The sequence below is a fragment of the Salmo salar genome, chromosome 26, assembly GCF_965601325.2.
Source record: "Salmo salar chromosome 26, fSalSal1, whole genome shotgun sequence".
NCBI classification, from domain to species: Eukaryota; Metazoa; Chordata; class Actinopteri; order Salmoniformes; family Salmonidae; genus Salmo; species Salmo salar.
The window spans coordinates 56577162-56595345 of record NC_138316.1 but is presented as its reverse complement, the minus strand read 5'-3'; the positions used below and the strand labels follow the sequence as shown (position 1 = coordinate 56595345).

The window sequence follows — 18184 nt, the reverse complement described above, 5'->3', positions numbered from 1 at the left end:
GATGTACTGGTGCCACTCAGACAGTCAGATGTACTGGTGCCACTCAGGCAGTTAGATGTGCTGGTGCCACTCAGATGTGCTGGTGCCACTCAGGCAGTTAGATGGGCTGGTGCCACTCAGGCAGTTAGATGTACTGGTGCCACTCAGACAGTCAGATGTACTGGTGCCCCTCAGGCAGTTTGCATTACTGATTGAGGACCTCTATGTAGTTGGATGGGATTGCTTTTGTTAATTGTGTGCTGAATTATATTGTTTTAGTTTTGTTTTTATTATGTGTACAGGGCTCTCTTGTAAAAATAGATTTTTAATCTCATTGTGACTCCCTGTTTAAATAAATACAATTAAATGAGCGAGCTAGGACGGACGTAGTCCACAACTATTTGTTCAGCGCTTTTGAAATGTGCAGAATTCAGAACATGGGCCGTTCTTACAGTATTCTCCCTGTACACCAAGTCAGAACCGTAGGATAAATAAAGGGGCATATAAGCAAACTATGAAAACAGGTTATAGGCTACATGTGCACCACCAAGTCAGAACAGTAGGTGAAAATAGACCAAATTATTAGGGTGAGGAACATAGGCTACTAACAGCTTACTACACAACATACACTTAGTGTTACTTCCTTAGCTACAGTATACACATCTCCCTGGCATATTACATCATTTTTGCAGCAGGATACAAGAGATTTTAGGACTCAGTAGCAGAGATGTTCTGTTACCTGCTGTACAGCAGCTTCTTTTATACATTGTAACATGTTTGGTTTCAAAGGACTAACGTGACGAAGTAAAGATGGGTGTCTGTGTGTCTAGCATGTTGTGTTGTCCAGTAATGACATGAAATACTCTACATATTCTCACTCTAAAGATTAAATGGATGCCATGACTACCAAAACCACCCAGTCCAGACATAAACACTGGTAAATAACTGTTTATTTGGAAATGGAAAGTAGAGTTCAAATATCAGTCCCCATTATGCTGAGATAACTGTGGCTTTAAATGGGAGATGTAGTCTGTATGTGATGCTATACAAGTGGTCATGTAGTCTGAATGTGATGCTATACAAGTGGTCATGTAGTCTGTATGTAGTCTATACAGGTGGTTATGTAGTCTATACAGGTGGTCATCATGGAAGTCAGCACGATCTGTAACGTTGTACACCTCGATGGAACCAGGAAGTCACCACGGTCTGTAACCAGGAAGTCACCACGGTCTGTAACCAGGAAGTCAGCACGATCTGTAACGTTGTACACCTCGATGGAACCAGGAAGTCACCACGGTCTGTAACCAGGAAGTCAGCACGGTCTGTAACGTTTGACTAGTTGATGAACAGAGTTTCTGCAAAAACTGTCTGCATGTTTTGGTTGTTGACCTCATGTTAGTTGTGAGAAACCTGATAACCTGGTCAGACCAGTCCTTCTCCAGCTGGAAGCCTGGTATTTATAATACATGCTGGGGTTTGTGTGGATATGGATTTAATAAACATAGAAAATGATGGGAACTTTAAATACAGCCTCGTTCCAGATTCCCTCTGTCTGTCTCTAGATGTACATGCATTCAGGGCCAGTTTCCCGGACACAGATAAAGCCTAGTCCTGGACTGAAGATTCTACACATTGAAATTGTTTTTCAGTCCAGGGATTCATCTGTGTCCGACGAAACAGGCCCTGAATGTTTCACCAACATTTCTACACGTACAAGTATTTTCCAAAATGCTTAAATTACCAGTAAAAAACAAAAAATAAAGTCTTCATACAACAACATTAAACATGTTACAAGACAGATGGCTGGACCCCTGCAGTCCATGATGGTACGGTCCTTGTTCATATTCTTCTAGCCTTGCGAGGGCGACAACCATTGTGTGGTACGGGGGTGTTGTCTGTGATGGACACAACCTCCAATCCTCCCATGGTCAAACCCTTGATGGCAGACTACAGAGAGACAGAGAGAGAGGGGGGGGGACAGAGAGAGAGCGAGAGACAGAGAGGGGGGGACACAGAGAGAGAGCGAGAGAGAGGGGGACAGAGAGCGGGGGGGACAGAGAGCGAGGGGGACAGAGAGAGAGAGAGCGAGGGGGACAGAGAGAGAGCGCGAGGGGGACAGAGAGACACAGAGACAGACAGAGAGAGAGAGACAGAAATGCATCAGAACCAAATCAATGATAACGAGTCATATCTTTTCCGCGTCTCTACAAGATTCTGACTGAACACATTTAAAACCAGATTTTTTTTTATTTAACCAGGTAAATTGACTGAGAACACATTCTCATTTAAAGCAATGACCCGAGGAATAGTTACAGGGGAGAAATGACTGAGCCAATTGGAAGCTGGGGATGATTAGGTGGCCGTGATGGTATGAGGGACAGATTGGGAATTTAGCCAGGACACCAGGGTTAACACCCCTACTCTAACGATAAGTACCATGGGATCTTTAGTGACCACAGAGAGGTCAGGACACCCATTTAACATCCCATCCGAAAGATGGCAACCCTACACAGGGCAATGTCCCCAGTCACTGCCCTGGGGCATTTGGGATAATCGTTTTAGACCAGAGGAAAGTGTCCCTCCTACTGTCCCTCCAACACCACTTCCAGCAGCATCTGGTCTCCCATCCAGAGACTGACCAGGACCAACCCTGCTTAGCTTCAGAAGCAAGCCAGAAGTGGGATGCAGGGTGGTAGGCTGCTGGTTAAAGCCAGCGGTGGGATGCAGGGTGGTAGGCTGCTGGTTAAAGCCAGCAGTGGGATGCAGGGTGGTAGGCTGCTGGTTAAAGCCAGCGGTGGGATGCAGGGTGGTAGGCTGCTGGTTAAAGCCAGCAGTGGGATGCAGGGTGGTAGGCTGCTGGTTAAAGCCAGCAGTGGGATGCAGGGTGGTAGGCTGCTGGTTAAAGCCAGCAGTGGGATGCAGGGTGGTAGGCTGCTGGTTAAAGCCAGCAGTGGGATGCAGGGTGGTAGGCTGCTGGTTAAAGCCAGCAGTGGGGTGCAGGGTGGTAGGCTGCTGGTTAAAGCCAGCAGTGGGATGCAGGGTGGTAGGCTGCTGGTTAAAGCCAGCAGTGGGATGCAGGGTGGTAGGCTGCTGGTTAAAGCCAGCAGTGGGATGCAGGGTGGTAGGCTGCTGGTTAAAGCCAGCGGTGGGATGCAGGGTGGTAGGCTGCTGGTTAAAGCCAGCGGTGGGATGCAGGGTGGTAGGCTGCTGGTTAAAGCCAGCGGTGGGATGCAGGGTGGTAGGCTGCTGGTTAAAGCCAGCAGTGGGATGCAGGGTGGTAGGCTGCTGGTTAAAGCCAGCAGTGGGATGCAGGGTGGTAGGCTGCTGGTTAAAGCCAGCAGTGGGATGCAGGGTGGTAGGCTGCTGGTTAAAGCCAGCAGTGGGATGCAGGGTGGTAGGCTGCTGGTTAAAGCCAGCAGTGGGATGCAGGGTGGTAGGCTGCTGGTTAAAGCCAGCAGTGGGATGCAGGGTGGTAGGCTGCTGGTTAAAGCCAGCAGTGGGATGCAGGGTGGTAGGCTGCTGGTTAAAGCCAGCAGTGGGATGCAGGGTGGTCGGCTGCTGGTTAAAGCCAGCGGTGGGATGCAGGGTGGTAGGCTGCTGGTTAAAGCCAGCGGTGGGATGCAGGGTGGTAGGCTGCTGGTTAAAGCCAGCAGTGGGATGCAGGGTGGTAGGCTGCTGGTTAAAGCCAGCAGTGGGATGCAGGGTGGTAGGCTGCTGGTTAAAGCCAGCGGTGGGATGCAGGGTGGTAGGCTGCTGGTTAAAGCCAGCAGTGGGATGCAGGGTGGTAGGCTGCTGGTTAAAGCCAGCAGTGGGATGCAGGGTGGTAGGCTGCTGGTTAAAGCCAGCAGTGGGATGCAGGGTGGTAGGCTGCTGGTTAAAGCCAGCGGTGGGATGCAGGGTGGTAGGCTGCTGGAAAACTGCTAGTATAATTTCAGAGTGAGGAGATGCATCATGCCCTGTATTATGGGAACAATGTTTATCTCTACGGTATAATTTTCATGAATTCTGCATTTCTTCAGTTTGTCAACTGTGATGAAGTGGTGAACGAGGTACTCACCAAGCGTCCAGGACCCAGACCTTTCACCAACACGCGGACAAACGTCACTCCGACCGCTGTGGCCTTCTGACCAGGAGAACAACACCTTATCATTTATCAGGAAACAGAAATTCATCTTTTTTCCCCCAGTTTGTTTTAGGCTCTACTGCCATCTAGTGGAGAAGAGATGTGTTCTTGTCTGTAGCAGCCAGGCTAGAACTATGAGCTATACGTCTACATTATCTATATTTTCCATATGGTCTCATCTTACCGCTGCAGCTGAGATGCCTGCTGTCTGAGCAGCGATGGGAGTGGACTTCTTGACATTCTTGAACCCCTCTGTTCCACATGATGTTCTGACCATGAACTGGCCCTCACAGTCTGTCACCTGGACGTGTGTACTGGAGGAGGGGACACGTTAAAATATATCAACTGGACATGTGGAGGGGGACAGGTTAAAATATATCACCTGGACATGTGTACTGGAGGAGGGGACACGTTAAAATATATCACCTGGACATGTGTACTGGAGGGAGGGGACACGTTAAAATATATCACCTGGACATGTGTCCTGGAGGAGGGGACACGTTAAAATATATCACCTGGACATGTGGAGGGGGGACACGTTAAAATATATCACCTGGACATGTGGAGGGGACACGTTAAAATATATCACCTGGACATGTGGAGGGGGGGGACACGTTAAAATATATCACTTGGACATGTGGAGGGGGGACACGTTAAAATATATCACCTGAACATGTGTCCTGGAGGGGGACACGTTAAAATATATCACCTGGACATGTGTTCTGGACGGGGGACACGTTAAAATATATCAGTTATTCACATCACTGTCTGTCAGCTTACTTGTTATATGTGGCTTTGATATGTGCTATTGGCAACTCCTCGTATTTCTTCCCAGCCCATCTCAGCACACTGTCCTGGCCAGGCATCGGAGGGAGGTGACTTAGAGAGGAGGAAGAAACATGGACAAACTGTTGGAAACGTGACAATATTGAGCAAAAACTATTGCAAACAAAAAAAGATCACATTTCAAAGTCGGATTCATTTCCGATTCAAACAAGCATACTAAGAATAGAGGAAGGAAGGAATATGCTGGCTTCTAGCCTTTAGTTTGGTGTGAATGTTGCCTGTAATCCAGGGCTTCTGGTTGGGATATGTACGTGCAGTCACTGTGGGGGACGTTGTCGATGCACTTATTGATGAAGCCAGTGACTGTGGTGATGTACTCCTCAATACCATTGGATGAATCCCGGAACTTATTCCAGTCTGTGATAGCAAAACAGTCCTGTAGCTTTGCATCTGCTTCACCTGACCACTTCCGTATTGAGCGAGTCACTGGTACTTCCTGCTTTAGTTTTTGCTTGTTAGCAGGAATCAGGAGAATAGAATTATGGTCAGATTTTCCAAATGGAGGGCGAGGGAGAGCTCTGTATGCGTCTCTGTGTGTGGGGTAAAGATGGTCTAGAGTAGTTTTTTTTCTTCTGGTTGCACGTGTGACATGCTGGTAGAAATAAGGTCAAACGGATTTAAGTTTCCCTGCATTAAAGTCCCCGGCCACTAGGAGCGCCACCTCTGGATGAGCGTTTTCCTGTTTGCTTATGGCCTTATACAGCTGGTTGAGGGGCGTTCCTAGCATCGGTCTGTGGTGGTAAATAGACGGCTACGATGAGGTATTTTATCTCAGGCGATCAATACCTCGAGACTTCTTTAATATTAGACGTCGCGCACCAGCAGTTATTGACAAAAACAAACACCTCCCGCCCCTCGTCTTTCCAGACGTAGCTGCTCTGTCCCGCCGATGCACGGAGAAGCCAGCCAGTTCTATATTATCCGTGTCGTCGTTCAGCCACGACTCGGTGAAACATAAAATATGACCGTTTTTAATGTCCCGTTGGTAGGATAGTCTTAATAGTAGATGGCCCAGTTTGTTTTCCAGTGACTGCACGTTGGCCAATAATACGGAGGGAAGTCGTGGTTTACCTACTCGTCTACGAATTCTTTAAAATGCACCCCGGCCCCTCCTCCCCCTTTTCTTCACGCTGATGACAGGGATTTGGGCCTTGTCTTGACAAAGCAATATATATATATATTTATTTTTTTTACTTCGGACTCATTAATAAAAAAATCTGCGTCCAATTCGAGGTGACTAATCGCTGTTCAGAAGCTCTTTTCGGTCATAAGAGACGGTAAGCAGCAACATTATGTACAAAATAAGTTACAAACATTACAAATAAACAAACAAAATTAGCATAGTTGGTTAGGAGCCTGTAAAACGGCAGCCATCCCCCTCCGGCGCCATAATTATACCTCAACTGTTAAGCAAGTTGAGGAGAATAAATTACTTGGTGTTACCTTAGATTGTAAACTGTCATGGTCAAAACATATAGATTCAAATGGTTGTAAAGACGGGGAAGAGGTCTGTCTGCTTTTGTTTGACTTCACCCTCCACAAAGCAAGTCCTGCAGGCTGTAGTTTTGTCTTATCTGTCTGGCGCGCTCCGTACACCTGTGTTAATTAGCTGTCTGGCGCGCTCCGTACACCTGTGTTAATTATCTGTCTGGCGCGCTCCGTACACCTGTGTTAATTAGCTGTCTGGCGCGCTCCGTACACCTGTGTTAATTAGCTGTCTGGCGCGCTCCGTACACCTGTGTTAATTAGCTGTCTGGCACGCTCCGTACACCTGTGTTAATTAGCTGTCTGGCGCGCTCCGTACACCTGTGTTAATTAGCTGTCTGGCGCGCTCCGTACACCTGTGTCAGCAAAACTCAGGAAGTGGAGCTGAATTATAGTTTTGCTGGATGGATCTGGGTGTAGTGTAGGGACCAGGCAGAATGGCTGAGAAGTGCAGGGACGAGGCAGAATGGCTGAGAAGTGCAGGGACGAGGCAGAATGCCACAGAGTCTGAGAGCTAGTGTTACCTGAACTCTTTGGATATTTTCCCAGGTGTGGCTGAGACACTGGCCTCCTCCTGCAACCTGACAGCACTGGAGGACACTGCTCTCTGCAGACTGCTGGTTCCACAACTACAACAGAGAATAAAACAAATCAAAAATCAACACAGCGACTTCAAAAACAGGCAGACAGAAGCTGCAAGTAGCAATGTGATTATTGTTCACAAACTGGCTAGCAAGTGTTGATAAATCAAACTGTTCATTTTGAGATAGTCCAGTAACTGTCCAGATCATAAACCTCTGCTACACACACTGAACAGACTTAACACATAAACACCACATGTAAAGGTGTTGGTTTCATGAGCTGAAATTTAAAAAACTAAATCCCAGAAAGTTTTTCTCAAATTATTTACACAAATTTGTTTACGTCCCTGTTAGTGAGCATTTCTTCTATGCCAAGATAATCCATCCACCTGACAGGTGTGGCATATTAAGAAGCTTTAAAAAAGGTCCACCAATGGCTGCAGCCCTGCCCAGTCATGTGAAATCCATAGATTAGGGAATAATTCATTCATTTCAATTGACTCTTGTCCTTATATGAACTGTAACTCAATAAAATCTTAGAAATTGTTACATGTTGCGTTTATAATTTAGTTTAGATAGATAGATAGATAGATAGATAGATAACTAACAATTTTTGTCTAGTTTAATTAAAGTACCAGACTACCAATTGGTCAAACTAGCCTCATAAAATAACATTATCTAGCCAGCTAGTCAATTGCATTACATGGGATTTCGTATAATAATAAAAAATAAAAAAACGAGATACTTACATTGAGCCTCCTGCATTGAAGGAACCAGCAACCTGTTGGCAGGCTCTCCTGCCAGAATGAGATAATATACCGTTTAATTTATACATGATGAACTAATATAACTTAGCTACTAGAAACCAGCAGGGTAGCTGGTGTTACACAACAACATGTGTGACATTGAGGAGGTTTCCGTTCACTATGACGCGTTTCCTGGAATAGTACATTATTAACCTTGTGGGGGAGAGGTACAAATTATTACAAAAAATATTTAGTTCTAAAATCTGATGCATAAACTTTTTTTTATTTCTACATTAAATGTATCTAAGATCAATTTAAACAAATATGTTTCAATGAAGCTACATCTTAATGTTATATATATTTGTATTTAATTTCAAACTACGTTTATCTTCATTTCCTCTACACCCTTTTCTTTTCTTATTTAGTATAATCTCTCCCTTCTTCGCAGAGGATTGTGGGTGGAAAACTGGAGAATCAAAATGGCGGCGCCCTGTTCCAGGATGGTGAATCGTTCTTTATTTCGGCAATTTATGACACATGTCAGACGGACAGGGCTCAAACATGCAGGAGTTCGTCTGATGTCTCTTAGTTGTGTTTGTCGAACTGCGACTCGGAGCCAAAGTAAACCGGGAAGCGTCGCGTCGCCGTGGAAGCTGTACGGGGCGGTGTGTCTCCAGAGGCTGCCGGTCATATCGCAGGAGCGGAACCCGGTCGAGGACCGATTCGCTGAGCTCATGCATCAGGTATACATGTTGTTTTTCATTCATTTGGTCAATGGCTGTAGTCACTAGTGAATAAACACTCAGAGAGATGGTTTACTGACTGTGGTCCTTGAAGTGGATGTGCAGGCCAATGCAGGTCTTTGCTTCAAGCTTTGCACTAACACATATTCAAATTCAAGACTTCATTGAGTTGAATCAGTAGTGTAAGGGTAGAATGAAACCCTGCATCCTGTTGCTCTCCATTACTCTGCTCCAGGGTTTGAAATACCGGTGAATGAAGAGTTAGAAGTTAATTCCCCTAAATGCAACAAATTCTGGCGTGGCCCTAAATAATGCTAATTTAACCATTCTTCGCTTTGTTTAAAATGCAATGTTAAATATGATTTAGACACCAATCACTAGACAACTAGCCATTAGCTAGACACCAATATCACTAGACACCAATATCACTAGACACCAATATCACTAGTCTACAGCTAGACACCAATATCACTAGACACCAATATCACTAGTCTACAGCTAGACACCAATCTCACTAGACACCAATATCACTAGTCTACAGCTAGACACCAATCTCACTAGACACCAACATCACTAGACACCAACATCACTAGACAACTAGCCTACAGCTAGACACCAACATCACTAGACACCAACATCGCTAGACAACTAGCCTACAGCTAGACACCAACATCGCTAGACACCAACATCACTAGACACCAACATCACTAGACACCAACATCACTAGACAACTAGCCTACAGCTAGACACCAATATCACTAGACACCAATATCACTAGACACCAATATCACTAGACAACTAGATATCTTGTTTGTGATATCCTAGGAATGAGAGGCTGACGTCTTGTTTGTGATATCCTAGGAAGGAGAGGCTGACGTCTTGTTTGTGATATCCTAGGAAGGAGAGGCTGACGTCTTGTTTGTGATATCCTTAATCCCAGATGGAGCTGGAGAGGAGCTTGCTGTCGGAACATGAGCAGAGGCTCCTCGAGGAAGCGGAGCGCGTGAGACGTAAACAGGCGGACAACTACGATTCAGACGAGGAGGAGGCAGACTACGGTGGCCAGGAGACCATCACAGCTCAGGACCAGGAGGACACCTGGGAACAGAATCTCAAACACTTCCAACCTGCTCTCAGAGACAGAGGTAGGAATCAGAGAGGTTGTCCTGAATGGCACCCTATTCCCTATACACTGACTATACAAAACATTAGGAACAAATCACATGTTATTGGTCACGTGCTTCATGAACAACAGGTGGAGACTAACAGTGAAATGTGTTCATTAACAAGAGGTGGAGACTAACAGTGAAATGCTTCATGAACAACAGGTTTACTGATAACATCTCCAGATAGCTAGGTGGACCAGTCAGTCCATTCATCTCCAGATAGCTAGGTGGACCAGTCAGTCCATTCATCTCCAGATAGCTAGGTGGACCAGTCAGTCCATTCATTTCCAGATAGCTAGGTGGACCAGTCAGTCCATTCATCTCCAGATAGCTAGGTGGACCAGTCAGTCCATTCATCTCCAGATAGCTAGGTGGACCAGTCAGTCCATTCATCTCCAGATAGCTAGGTGGACCAGTCAGTCCATTCATCTCCAGATAGCTAGGTGGACCAGTCAGTCCATTCATCTCCAGATAGCTAGGTGGACCAGTCAGTCCATTCATCTCCAGATAGCTAGGTGGACCAGTCAGTCCATTCATCTCCAGATAGCTAGGTGGACCAGTCAGTCCGTTCATCTCCAGATAGCTAGGTGGACCAGTCAGTCCGTTCATCTCCAGATAGCTAGGTGGACCAGTCCATAGTCAGCCCATTCATCACCAGATAGCTAGGTGGACCAGTCCATAGTCAGTACATTCATCTCCAGATAGCTAGGTGGACCAGTCAGTCCATTCATTTCCAGATAGCTAGGTGGACCAGTCAGTCCATTCATCTCCAGATAGCTAGGTGGACCAGTCAGTCCATTCATCTCCAGATAGCTAGGTGGACCAGTCAGTCCATTCATCTCCAGATAGCTAGGTGGACCAGTCAGTCCATTCATCTCCAGATAGCTAGGTGGACCAGTCAGTCCGTTCATCTCCAGATAGCTAGGTGGACCAGTCAGTCCGTTCATCTCCAGATAGCTAGGTGGACCAGTCCATAGTCAGTCCATTCATCTCCAGATAGCTAGGTGGACCAGTCCATAGTCAGCCCATTCATCACCAGATAGCTAGGTGGACCAGTCCATAGTCAGTACATTCATCTCCAGATAGCTAGGTGGACCAGTCAGTCCATTCATTTCCAGATAGCTAGGTGGACCAGTCCATGGTCAGTCCATTCATCTCCAGATAGCTAGGTGGACCAGTCCATAGTCAGCCCATTCATCACCAGATAGCTAGGTGGACCAGTCCATAGTCAGTACATTCATCTCCAGATAGCTAGGTGGACCAGTCAGTCCATTCATCTCCAGATAGCTAGGTGGACCAGTCAGTCCATTCATTTCCAGATAGCTAGGTGGACCAGTCCATGGTCAGTCCATTCATCTCCAGATAGCTAGGTGGACCAGTCAGTCCATTCATCTCCAGATAGCTAGGTGGACCAGTCAGTACATTCATCTCCAGATAGCTAGGTGGACCAGTCAGTCCATTCATCTCCAGATAGCTAGGTGGACCAGTCAGTCCATTCATCTCCAGATATGGGTTAGGGTAGTAGCAGGGATATGGTGTAGGGGTAGGGGTTAGCGTAGTAGCAGGGATATGGGTTAGGGTTAGCGTAGTAGCAGGGATAGGGTTAGGGGATAGGGGTAGTAGCAGGGTTAGGGGTAGGGGTAGCGTTAGGGTAGTAGCAGGGTTAGCGTTAGGGTAGTAGCAGGGATATGGTGTACCGCAGTACAATGAATGGGCAAGAGGGGGGGGGGGGCAAAAACTAAGTTACACTAACAACAAATGAATACATCTCAATCAGGTAAATATAAATCATAAAAGTACGTACCTAATATTTCATCATATACATTCATATTTAATTATATTTACACAAATGTACATGGAGCTCTGAATGTTCTGTCTTTTTATACAAATATGTCTGAAATCGGCCTCTAATTGACGTGTAACTCTGTTTCAGATGTAGGTGTTCCAGCGCTGGGCTCAGTGGAGAGGTGTCTAGGAGACAGCCTGGTCCTGCTGGTACAGCAGACTGTCGCTAAAGGAAACATCTGGCTGCTCCCTCAGGCCCAGTGGGAGGCAGGGGAGACTCTCCGACAGACAGCGGAGAGAGGCCTCGCCAGCCTGCCAGGTTAGCTGTGTACTCCTGCTACTAGATCCCTATCTAGTGCACTACTTTATAGGCCCTGGGTAAACGTAGTGCTCTGAATTAGAGAGAGGGGGGGGGGGGGGGGGAGCAAATTTGGGGATGTGGTGTTTTCCTCCTTGTCGGAACATTTCCGTCAGGTGTTCAAACACCATCTCTACTGCTGGACTATGGACATGTCTGGAAGATTCCAGAAATATCTAGATGGCAAATGCTTCAGCAAGAGATCTATGCGATGTTATTGATCTGGGCTATATATATATATATATATATATATATATATATATATATATATATATATATATATATATATATATATATAATCAAACTATACTAGTTCTGTATCATGATCGAGCCCTTCACCTGAACACTACTGGTATATCAGCTAAGACTCTTGCCATTTTAGCTTCTTCTTCTTCTGTGTTGTCCAACTGTATTCTAACTCCGTGTTTGTTTATCCCAGAGGCTGATTTCAAGGCTACATTCCTTGGCAACACCCCCTGTGGAGTGTACAAGTACAAATTCCCCAAAGACGTCCAGACGGAGGGTTGCGTCGGAGCCAAAGTGTTCTTTTTCAAAGCTTTACTGTCCGCTGGTTCAGCCGGTCAGAAAGAACCTTTCCTGTGGGCGAAGAAGACTGAACTGCAGGGTTACCTGAAGCCAGCGTACCTGGAGAAGGTTAACCGCTTCATACTCGACCTGTGATGAGATCTGATGGAGAAGATGTCATGTTTTCTGTCACGGCAACTGTTGTTTTCTCCGCTCGTTCACTTTGTGTATAAGAGAGCATGATTAAAGTGTATAATTTTTGTTCCAACATATTAAACCATTCAGAGTGTTGTCTGTTGGCCTATATCCCAGAGGATAGAAAGCCAGTCTCTTGGCCTGTGTTTTGTTCTATGCAGACAGTGTATTGTCCCGTCCTCCACTAGATGGCAGTAGTGAGACGGAGAGGCTGGTCGGGACAGTGTATTGTCCCGTCCTCCACTAGATGGCAGTAGTGAGACAGAGGAGAGACTGGTCAGGACAGTGTATTGTCCCATCCTCCACTAGATGGCAGTAGTGAGACGGAGAGGCTGGTCAGGACAGTGTATTGTCCCGTCCTCCTCTAGATGGCAGTAGTGAGAGAGGAGAGGCTGGTCAGGACAGTGTATTGTCCCGTCCTCCACTAGATGGCAGTAGTGAGACAGAGACTGGTCAGGACAGTGTATTGTCCCGTCCTCCACTAGATGGCAGTAGTGAGACAGAGGAGAGACTGGTCAGGACAGTGTATTGTCCCGTCCTCCACTAGATGGCAGTAGTGAGACAGAGGAGAGACTGGTCAGGACAGTGTATTGTCCCGTCCTCCACTAGATGGCAGTAGTGAGACAGAGGAGAGGCTGGTCAGGACAGTGTATTGTCCCGTCCTCCACTAGATGGCAGTAGTGAGACAGAGAGGCTGGTCAGGACAGTGTATTGTCCCGTCCTCCACTAGATGGTAGTAGTGAGACAGAGAGGCTGGTCAGGACAGTGTATTGTCCCGTCCTCCACTAGATGGCAGTAGTGAGACGGCGAGGCTGGTCAGGACAGTGTATTGTCCCGTCCTCCTCTAGATGGCAGTAGTGAGACAGAGGAGAGGCTGGTCAGGACAGTGTATTGTCCCGTCCTCCACTAGATGGCAGTAGTGAGACAGAGGAGAGGCTGGTCAGGACAGTGTATTGTCCCGTCCTCCTCTAGATGGTAGTAGTGAGACGGAGAGGCTGGTCAGGACAGTGTATTGTCCCGTCCTCCACTAGATGGCAGTAGTGAGACAGAGGAGAGGCTGGTCAGGACAGTGTATTGTCCCGTCCTCCACTAGATGGCAGTAGTGAGACAGAGGAGAGGCTGGTCAGGACAGTGTATTGTCCCGTCCTCCACTAGATGGCAGTAGTGAGACAGAGGAGAGGCTGGTCAGGACAGTGTATTGTCCCGTCCTCCACTAGATGGCAGTAGTGAGACAGAGGAGAGGCTGGTCGGGACAGTGTATTGTCCTGTCCTCCACTAGATGGCAGTAGTGAGACAGAGGAGAGACTGGTCAGGACAGTGTATTGTCCTGTCCTCCACTAGATGGTAGTAGTGAGACAGAGGAGAGGCTGGTCAGGACAGTGTATTGTCCTGTCCTCCACTAGATGGCAGTAGTGAGACAGGAGAGGCTGGTCAGGACAGTGTATTGTCCCGTCCTCCACTAGATGGCAGTAGTGAGACAGAGGAGAGACTGGTCAGGACAGTGTATTGTCCCATCCTCCACTAGATGGTAGTAGTGAGAGAGGAGAGGCTGGTCAGGACAGTGTATTGTCCTGTCCTCCACTAGATGGCAGTAGTGAGACAGAGGAGAGACTGGTCAGGACAGTGTATTGTCCTGTCCTCCACTAGATGGCAGTAGTGAGACAGAGACTGGTCAGGACAGTGTATTGTCCCGTCCTCCACTAGATGGCAGTAGTGAGACAGAGGAGAGGCTGGTCAGGACAGTGTATTGTCCCGTCCTCCACTAGATGGCAGTAGTGAGACAGAGGAGAGGCTGGTCGGGACAGTGTATTGTCCCGTCCTCCACTAGATGGTAGTAGTGAGACAGAGGAGAGGCTGGTCGGGACAGTGTATTGTCCCGTCCTCCACTAGATGGTAGTAGTGAGAGAGGAGAGACTGGTCAGGACAGTGTATTGTCCTGTCCTCCACTAGATGGCAGTAGTGAGACAGAGGAGAGACTGGTCAGGACAGTGTATTGTCCCGTCCTCCACTAGATGGTAGTAGTGAGACGGAGGAGAGACTGGTCAGGACAGTGTATTGTCCTGTCCTCCACTAGATGGCAGTAGTGAGACAGAGGAGAGGCTGGTCAGGACAGTGTATTGTCCCGTCCTCCACTAGATGGTAGTAGTGAGACAGAGGAGAGACTGGTCAGGACAGTGTATTGTCCCGTCCTCCACTAGATGGCAGTAGTGAGACAGAGGAGAGGCTGGTCAGGACAGTGTATTGTCCCGTCCTCCACTAGATGGCAGTAGTGAGACAGAGAGGCTGGTCAGGACAGTGTATTGTCCTGTCCTCCACTAGATGGCAGTAGTGAGACGGAGAGGCTGGTCAGGACAGTGTATTGTCCCGTCCTCCACTAGATGGCAGTAGTGAGACAGGAGAGGCTGGTCAGGACAGTGTATTGTCCTGTCCTCCACTAGATGGCAGTAGTGAGACGGAGAGGCTGGTCGGGACAGTGTATTGTCCTGTCCTCCACTAGATGGCAGTAGTGAGACGGAGAGGCTGGTCAGGACAGTGTATTGTCCCGTCCTCCTCTAGATGGCAGTAGTGAGAGAGGAGAGGCTGGTCAGGACAGTGTATTGTCCCGTCCTCCACTAGATGGCAGTAGTGAGACAGAGAGACTGGTCAGGACAGTGTATTGTCCCGTCCTCCACTAGATGGCAGTAGTGAGACAGAGGAGAGACTGGTCAGGACAGTGTATTGTCCCGTCCTCCACTAGATGGCAGTAGTGAGACAGAGGAGAGACTGGTCAGGACAGTCTATTGTCCCGTCCTCCACTAGATGGCAGTAGTGAGACAGAGGAGAGGCTGGTCAGGACAGTGTATTGTCCCGTCCTCCACTAGATGGCAGTAGTGAGACAGAGAGGCTGGTCTGGACAGTGTATTGTCCCGTCCTCCACTAGATGGTAGTAGTGAGACAGAGAGGCTGGTCAGGACAGTGTATTGTCCCGTCCTCCACTAGATGGCAGTAGTGAGACGGAGAGGCTGGTCAGGACAGTGTATTGTCCCGTCCTCCTCTAGATGGCAGTAGTGAGACAGAGGAGAGGCTGGTCAGGACAGTGTATTGTCCCGTCCTCCACTAGATGGCAGTAGTGAGACAGAGGAGAGGCTGGTCAGGACAGTGTATTGTCCCGTCCTCCTCTAGATGGTAGTAGTGAGACGGAGAGGCTGGTCAGGACAGTGTATTGTCCCGTCCTCCACTAGATGGCAGTAGTGAGACAGAGGAGAGGCTGGTCAGGACAGTGTATTGTCCCGTCCTCCACTAGATGGCAGTAGTGAGACAGAGGAGAGGCTGGTCAGGACAGTGTATTGTCCCGTCCTCCACTAGATGGCAGTAGTGAGACAGAGGAGAGGCTGGTCAGGACAGTGTATTGTCCTGTCCTCCACTAGATGGCAGTAGTGAGACAGAGGAGAGGCTGGTCGGGACAGTGTATTGTCCTGTCCTCCACTAGATGGCAGTAGTGAGACAGAGGAGAGACTGGTCAGGACAGTGTATTGTCCTGTCCTCCACTAGATGGTAGTAGTGAGACAGAGGAGAGGCTGGTCAGGACAGTGTATTGTCCTGTCCTCCACTAGATGGCAGTAGTGAGACAGGAGAGGCTGGTCAGGACAGTGTATTGTCCCGTCCTCCACTAGATGGCAGTAGTGAGACGGAGAGGCTGGTCAGGACAGTGTATTGTCCCGTCCTCCACTAGATGGCAGTAGTGAGACGGAGAGGCTGGTCAGGACAGTGTATTGTCCCGTCCTCCACTAGATGGTAGTAGTGAGACGGAGAGGCTGGTCAGGACAGTGTATTGTCCCGTCCTCCACTAGATGGCAGTAGTGAGACAGAGGAGAGACTGGTCAGGACAGTGTATTGTCCCGTCCTCCACTAGATGGCAGTAGTGACAGAGGAGAGGCTGGTCAGGACAGTGTATTGTCCTGTCCTCCACTAGATGGCAGTAGTGAGACAGAGGAGAGACTGGTCAGGACAGTGTATTGTCCCGTCCTCCACTAGATGGCAGTAGTGAGACGGAGAGGCTGGTCAGGACAGTGTATTGTCCCGTCCTCCACTAGATGGCAGTAGTGAGACAGAGGAGAGGCTGGTCAGGACAGTGTATTGTCCTGTCCTCCACTAGATGGCAGTAGTGAGACAGAGGAGAGGCTGGTCGGGACAGTGTATTGTCCTGTCCTCCACTAGATGGCAGTAGTGAGACAGAGGAGAGACTGGTCAGGACAGTGTATTGTCCTGTCCTCCACTAGATGGCAGTAGTGAGACAGAGGAGAGACTGGTCAGGACAGTGTATTGTCCTGTCCTCCACTAGATGGCAGTAGTGAGACAGAGGAGAGGCTGGTCAGGACAGTGTATTGTCCTGTCCTCCACTAGATGGCAGTAGTGAGACAGAGGAGAGACTGGTCAGGACAGTGTATTGTCCCGTCCTCCACTAGATGGCAGTAGTGAGAGAGGAGAGACTGGTCAGGACAGTGTATTGTCCCGTCCTCCACTAGATGGCAGTAGTGAGACAGAGGAGAGACTGGTCAGGACAGTGTATTGTCCTGTCCTCCACTAGATGGTAGTAGTGAGACAGAGGAGAGGCTGGTCAGGACAGTGTATTGTCCCGTCCTCCACTAGATGGCAGTAGTGAGACAGAGGAGAGGCTGGTCAGGACAGTGTATTGTCCTGTCCTCCACTAGATGGCAGTAGTGAGACAGAGGAGAGGCTGGTCAGGACAGTGTATTGTCCTGTCCTCCACTAGATGGCAGTAGTGAGACAGAGGAGAGGCTGGTCAGGACAGTGTATTGTCCTGTCCTCCACTAGATGGCAGTAGTGAGAGAGGAGAGGCTGGTCAGGACAGTGTATTGTCCCGTCCTCCACTAGATGGCAGTAGTGAGAGAGGAGAGGCTGGTCAGGACAGTGTATTGTCCCGTCCTCCACTAGATGGTAGTAGTGAGACAGAGGAGAGGCTGGTCAGGACAGTGTATTGTCCTGTCCTCCACTAGATGGTAGTAGTGAGACAGAGGAGAGGCTGGTCAGGACAGTGTATTGTCCCGTCCTCCACTAGATGGCAGTAGTGAGACAGAGGAGAGACTGGTCAGGACAGTGTATTGTCCCGTCCTCCACTAGATGGCAGTAGTGAGACGGAGAGACTGGTCAGGACAGTGTATTGTCCCGTCCTCCACTAGATGGCAGTAGTGAGACAGAGGAGAGACTGGTCAGGACAGTGTATTGTCCTGTCCTCCACTAGATGGCAGTAGTGAGACAGAGGAGAGGCTGGTCAGGACAGTGTATTGTCCCGTCCTCCACTAGATGGCAGTAGTGAGACAGAGGAGAGGCTGGTCAGGACAGTGTATTGTCCTGTCCTCCACTAGATGGCAGTAGTGAGACAGAGGAGAGACTGGTCAGGACAGTGTATTGTCCCGTCCTCCACTAGATGGCAGTAGTGAGACAGAGGAGAGGCTGGTCAGGACAGTGTATTGTCCTGTCCTCCACTAGATGGCAGTAGTGAGACGGAGAGGCTGGTCAGGACAGTGTATTGTCCTGTCCTCCACTAGATGGCAGTAGTGAGACAGAGGAGAGGCTGGTCAGGACAGTGTATTGTCCTGTCCTCCACTAGATGGCAGTAGTGAGACAGAGGAGAGACTGGTCAGGACAGTG

The 18184-nt window shown here is 48.4% G+C and overlaps 2 protein-coding genes across 4 annotated transcripts; one reads left to right on the top strand and one right to left on the bottom strand.

The window, feature by feature from the left end:
• Positions 1-1454: 1454 nt before the first annotated feature.
• Positions 1455-7930, bottom strand: mrps11 (mitochondrial ribosomal protein S11). 3 transcript variants are annotated; one of them, XM_014176721.3, is made up of 6 exons: positions 7764-7930; positions 6958-7062; positions 4883-4981; positions 4287-4416; positions 4037-4102; positions 1455-1926 (listed from the first exon to the last, which is right to left on the bottom strand). In XM_014176721.3, the coding sequence occupies exons 1-6, from the start codon at positions 7847-7849 to the stop codon at positions 1819-1821; spliced, it is 594 nt and encodes a 197-aa protein (XP_014032196.2). In that variant the 5' UTR covers positions 7850-7930; the 3' UTR covers positions 1455-1818. The 3 variants fall into 3 exon arrangements, with proteins under 3 accessions (XP_014032196.2, XP_014032197.2, XP_045564555.2); XM_014176722.3 differs by having other exon boundaries at positions 4037-4099; XM_045708599.2 differs by having other exon boundaries at positions 1789-1926; positions 4037-4121.
• Positions 7931-8204: 274 nt separating this feature from the next.
• mrpl46 (mitochondrial ribosomal protein L46) lies at positions 8205-12628 on the top strand. Its single transcript, XM_014176720.3, has 4 exons — positions 8205-8503; positions 9444-9648; positions 11603-11773; positions 12252-12628. The coding sequence occupies exons 1-4, from the start codon at positions 8240-8242 to the stop codon at positions 12491-12493; spliced, it is 882 nt and encodes a 293-aa protein (XP_014032195.1). The 5' UTR covers positions 8205-8239; the 3' UTR covers positions 12494-12628.
• The last annotated feature ends 5556 nt before the right edge of the window (positions 12629-18184 follow it).